Here is a 3,959-nt window from a genome sequence, read left to right as displayed (position 1 = left end):
CGGTGGAGGAGGAGGGGGAGGCAGGGTGCCACAGGGTGGAGGGGGAGGTATCCCTGTGGTAGCAGCTGAGGTGAAACAAAGGAAAGAGAAGACTCAAAGCTGGGTGACATTTAAAAGTCTGCTGCCATCTAGAGGACATTGTATGTTACTGCAATGGAGCAGACAGGGAAAACAAAGCAGTGAGATAAGAGAGATAAGAGATCAGTGAAAGGAAATACCTGGCTGTGTGCTCTTTTCCTGAAATAAAACGATTTGCGCTATCTGAGCTCGGAGTTTGGCGAGTTCTGTCTCCAGAGCGCTGATCTTCTGATTGGCCTCATCGTTGTTGTTTGTCTGCCCCTGGGGGTCCGGGGTCCCCTGATGCAAAGTGGGTAGTGACATCTGGCGGCATAATGGCCTCTGAGGATGAGTCTCGCGGGCTCGAAACACGAGTCCTGCTGGGACCGCTGACCTGTTTCAAAAAGGCATTCAAATGTTTTAGACCAAACTCACAGAAACAGTTCAAGTGAAACACTCTCTCTGTCGCTGTTAGCAGACAGAGGAGTATCTCCCACCTGGGTCTGCCGATGAATTCGTCCTCATCCTCTTCGTCCCTGTCGAGCCAGCCGACATCAGCCAGAGAGGCCAAACCACTCGGCCTGCTGCCGCCAATCAGGACACCAGCGTCCTCATTGTACGGGTAAAGCTGTCACAGAGAAAAGCGATGATCAAAAACACTGCATTTCAACAACTAATACAAGTAAGTGTGTGAAAGGAAACGGGGCTAGTTCAGAGAGAGGAGGTGTGGGGGGTCTGTACGATGCTAATGAAAGGTTCAGGTACTCAGTAATCAGCTGGAGGTTTTGGAAGGTTGCTGAACACACTGACCTAAAGCAGACACACTGCATTCCACAAAGCTAGGGAGGGGAGCTGGAGACAGAAGGACAGAAGAAAAAAGAGAAAGCACTGTGTTGAAAGAGACAGAAAAGGAAAAGGCAAAGCATTTCAGATACACCTCTTTATAGAAATATCTAAAAATGGTGACCTTTAAATTGTTTGGTGAAAAAACATATCTCTGTTCACATGGCTCGTTTTATGGGTGACACATGGAAACAGTTCTGAGGTAAGCAAAAGCTGGAAGAGGGCTGTGATTTATCGTCACATGACTCCGACAGTGAGGAGCGACAGGCAGAAAGACAGAGGAAGAGATTTGGAGACGAATTCACTTTGACACACATATAATGAATTTGATGATTATGTAAACGCCCTTACCTGAAAATGAACCCTGGGGCAGGGTTTAAAAGGAAGACTAGAAGCTATTCTCCTCACAATACTTCTAGAGGACCCGTAGGTCTTGTCTGATCCAAAAGCCTGCAAAACAAAACATGAAACACATCATTTAGAGAGATGGAAATAATACATTTAAACATTGAATGTATTTAGCAGACATTAACAAAAGGTTGTCACGTACCAGGTCCATTTCTATCCGTGGATTGTCTTTATTCATTTCTGTTGATGTGTACTACAAGTGCATTCAGACACATGTCCTAAAACCAAAGGCATCATCACCAAATTGTCACCTAGAGGAAACACAAAGAAAGTTTTTAATTTGAATCATGTTGAGTCAAGGAGAGGATAGTGCAATGTGTAATAGTGATAAGATGCTCCAAAACACTGATATATTCTTTATTTGTCTGCAATAAAATACTCTTTCCAAAATGATCATCGCTGCCAATAATTATTATATTATAGAATCTCAATCCTTATCAGTTTCCCCAAGTGTTTAACATTTTTAACAGCTGTCAAAATCAAAGTTAAGTAAGTGACATCTTTACAGGAATAACTTTAAAACAGTTCAAGCCTTTTAATTGTTTATTTTAGCAACAGGACAAGATGCAAAACACTGTAGGAAAAGCTTTAACATTAACAATTGCAGCACAGGCAGGGATGTTAGCATGATAGCGTTTTGAAGCTAGTTTTACTTTTACCGCTGTTTGTTGTTTTTAAGGGTTAAAAAAGTTAAGCCAATAAAGCGGTAACGTGAGTCGGTCGCAGTTGTGTGGCAGATGTTTGCTTATAGCGTGCATGTGACAGGATTAGATGTTAGTTGAGCACGATTAAACAGGATAATCTTGACTTTAGCGGCTAAACGATGCTAACAAGCATAGCTCCGGCTAGCTAACTCCAGCCAACTTTACAAACACATTTATTACGACATTCCAAAGACACCCACAAGTCTAATCACATTAAACGCCGGGGAGGCAGATGCATATGTAAACTTTCCAATATAATCAAAGATCGTTTGTGTTTGTGACTTTGAAACAAACTTACCGAAGCTGTAGCTGGCAAACAACTGTCTAAATTTTTCCACCTTGTCAACCGACGGACATCTGCAGGAGGGGGCTAATGTGGGAAGACTCAAGGAGTACATTTTTGAGCCAATTGGATTATACGGATTACAATGGGTAGGTTGTGGCCACGGGATGCTACGATTGGTTGTTCACATTGATTGACAGGCGCCAGCACCAACCAACTTTGACTAAGAAAAGAACACTAACTGATGATTGGGTGTAATATCAGTCAATCAAAGTATACCGTATCATTTGACAGGAACTTTGTGTGTGCTCGTTATACTTCCCTTCATTCCCCGGCGGTGATGTATCCTGTTTAAAGGGCTTGGAGCTTTACGGAGAATTGGGACGTCCGTATTCACAAAACAGCTGTACCCATTGACGTGCCACAAAACCTAAACACTGTGCACAGCTGCTAGCTAAAGAAGCATAGAAAAGAAAGGGACGCAGGCCTAGCGTTTGTGAAATTTGTTTGTGACATTTGTTGTTTAAAGGTGGTGCCGGAAGATTTTGTAACGTCGTGTTAGCATCTGTTGTAACTGAAGTCAGCTGGGGTTGTCACATGGTTTTACTGAAAACTGACCAAAAAGGTATGCTATCATTGTCAAGTAACGTTAGCTAGCTTAGCTTAGCTGCCGACTCGCCTCTGTACCACAGGGCGTGTTTTGAGGTGAGGTTGGGGGTCGTAGTAAGTGTCTTAGGTAAACATGAATATTTGTATTATAGCTTTCTGAAATATATTGATTGTGTAAGAAGTAACTCAGGTTATGAAATGTCATGCTAAGCTATGTATACTTTACTGTGAAAACCACAGTCCTATCAGTCACTTATCAAGAGTCACTTATCAGTCAGATTGTGTAGGACTACATTTCTGAGGCTATTGTTTATAAAAGAACCCGAAACTCAAACACATCATTCAAATGTGGTCTAAGGTAATGGGATGGTTGTTAAAGTTTCATAGTGTCTGCCAAACACACTTGATTTTGCAAGTTGTATTATTATTTTTGCACCAAATAAAAAAACAACAGCAGTAACAATAACAATTTTGCAGCAGATTGTGGATTTTTCTACAATTTTGATAATAAATTAATGTTGTGATAGTTATTTTTGGACATGTTATGCATTTAATAAAATTACCTACATGTGTAACCGATGTGTAAACAATCTTTGGCTGCAGTTCTAATGTGTTTAATGTAAGCTCCCTGGTTGATCACATGTTTCTTTTTCTCCAGCAGAGTGAAGCGGCTGGTTTGATGTGCATGGCATCTGGATAAGAGGCACCATGAGTGCGGAGCTGGACGCCCTGACCGTGGTGAACCAGCTGCGAGACCTGGCTGCGGACCCCCTGAACCGAAGAGCCATCGTAGAAGACCAAGGCTGTCTGCCGGGCCTGATCCTGTTCCTGGACCATCCCAACCCACAAGTCGTCTACTCGGCACTATTGGTAAGCAGCATCCATTTATACACATGGTGCATTTGCAATGTTCTAGCTGAACTATCTTCAGCAGTCGTTTGATTCAATGAGTCTTGGTTGATTAATCAGTTGTGTGGTGGAATGTAACAACAATGTGATATGATATGTAACGGGCTGTACCATGAAATAACGCAGTGTTTTAGGTGCCTAAAATG

The 3,959-nt window shown here is 42.3% G+C and overlaps 1 protein-coding gene across 1 annotated transcript; it reads right to left on the bottom strand.

Annotated features, from left to right (window-relative positions):
• Positions 1-3: 3 nt before the first annotated feature.
• Positions 4-2,392, bottom strand: mtfr1 (mitochondrial fission regulator 1; the record flags this gene model as incomplete). Its single annotated transcript, XM_010787416.1, has 6 exons — positions 2,311-2,392; positions 1,451-1,559; positions 1,252-1,350; positions 555-685; positions 219-451; positions 4-65 (listed from the first exon to the last, which is right to left on the bottom strand). Coding segments are annotated over exons 2-6 (561 nt in total), but the record flags the coding sequence as incomplete, so codon positions are not given.
• Between the last annotated feature and the right edge of the window lie 1,567 nt (positions 2,393-3,959).

The sequence above is a fragment of the Notothenia coriiceps genome, unplaced genomic scaffold, assembly GCF_000735185.1.
Source record: "Notothenia coriiceps isolate Sejong01 unplaced genomic scaffold, NC01 NC01_scaffold00030375, whole genome shotgun sequence".
Classification (NCBI taxonomy): domain Eukaryota; kingdom Metazoa; phylum Chordata; class Actinopteri; order Perciformes; family Nototheniidae; genus Notothenia; species Notothenia coriiceps.
The sequence above is the reverse complement of the archived record's forward strand: the minus strand, read 5'-3'. Positions and strand labels throughout refer to the sequence as shown.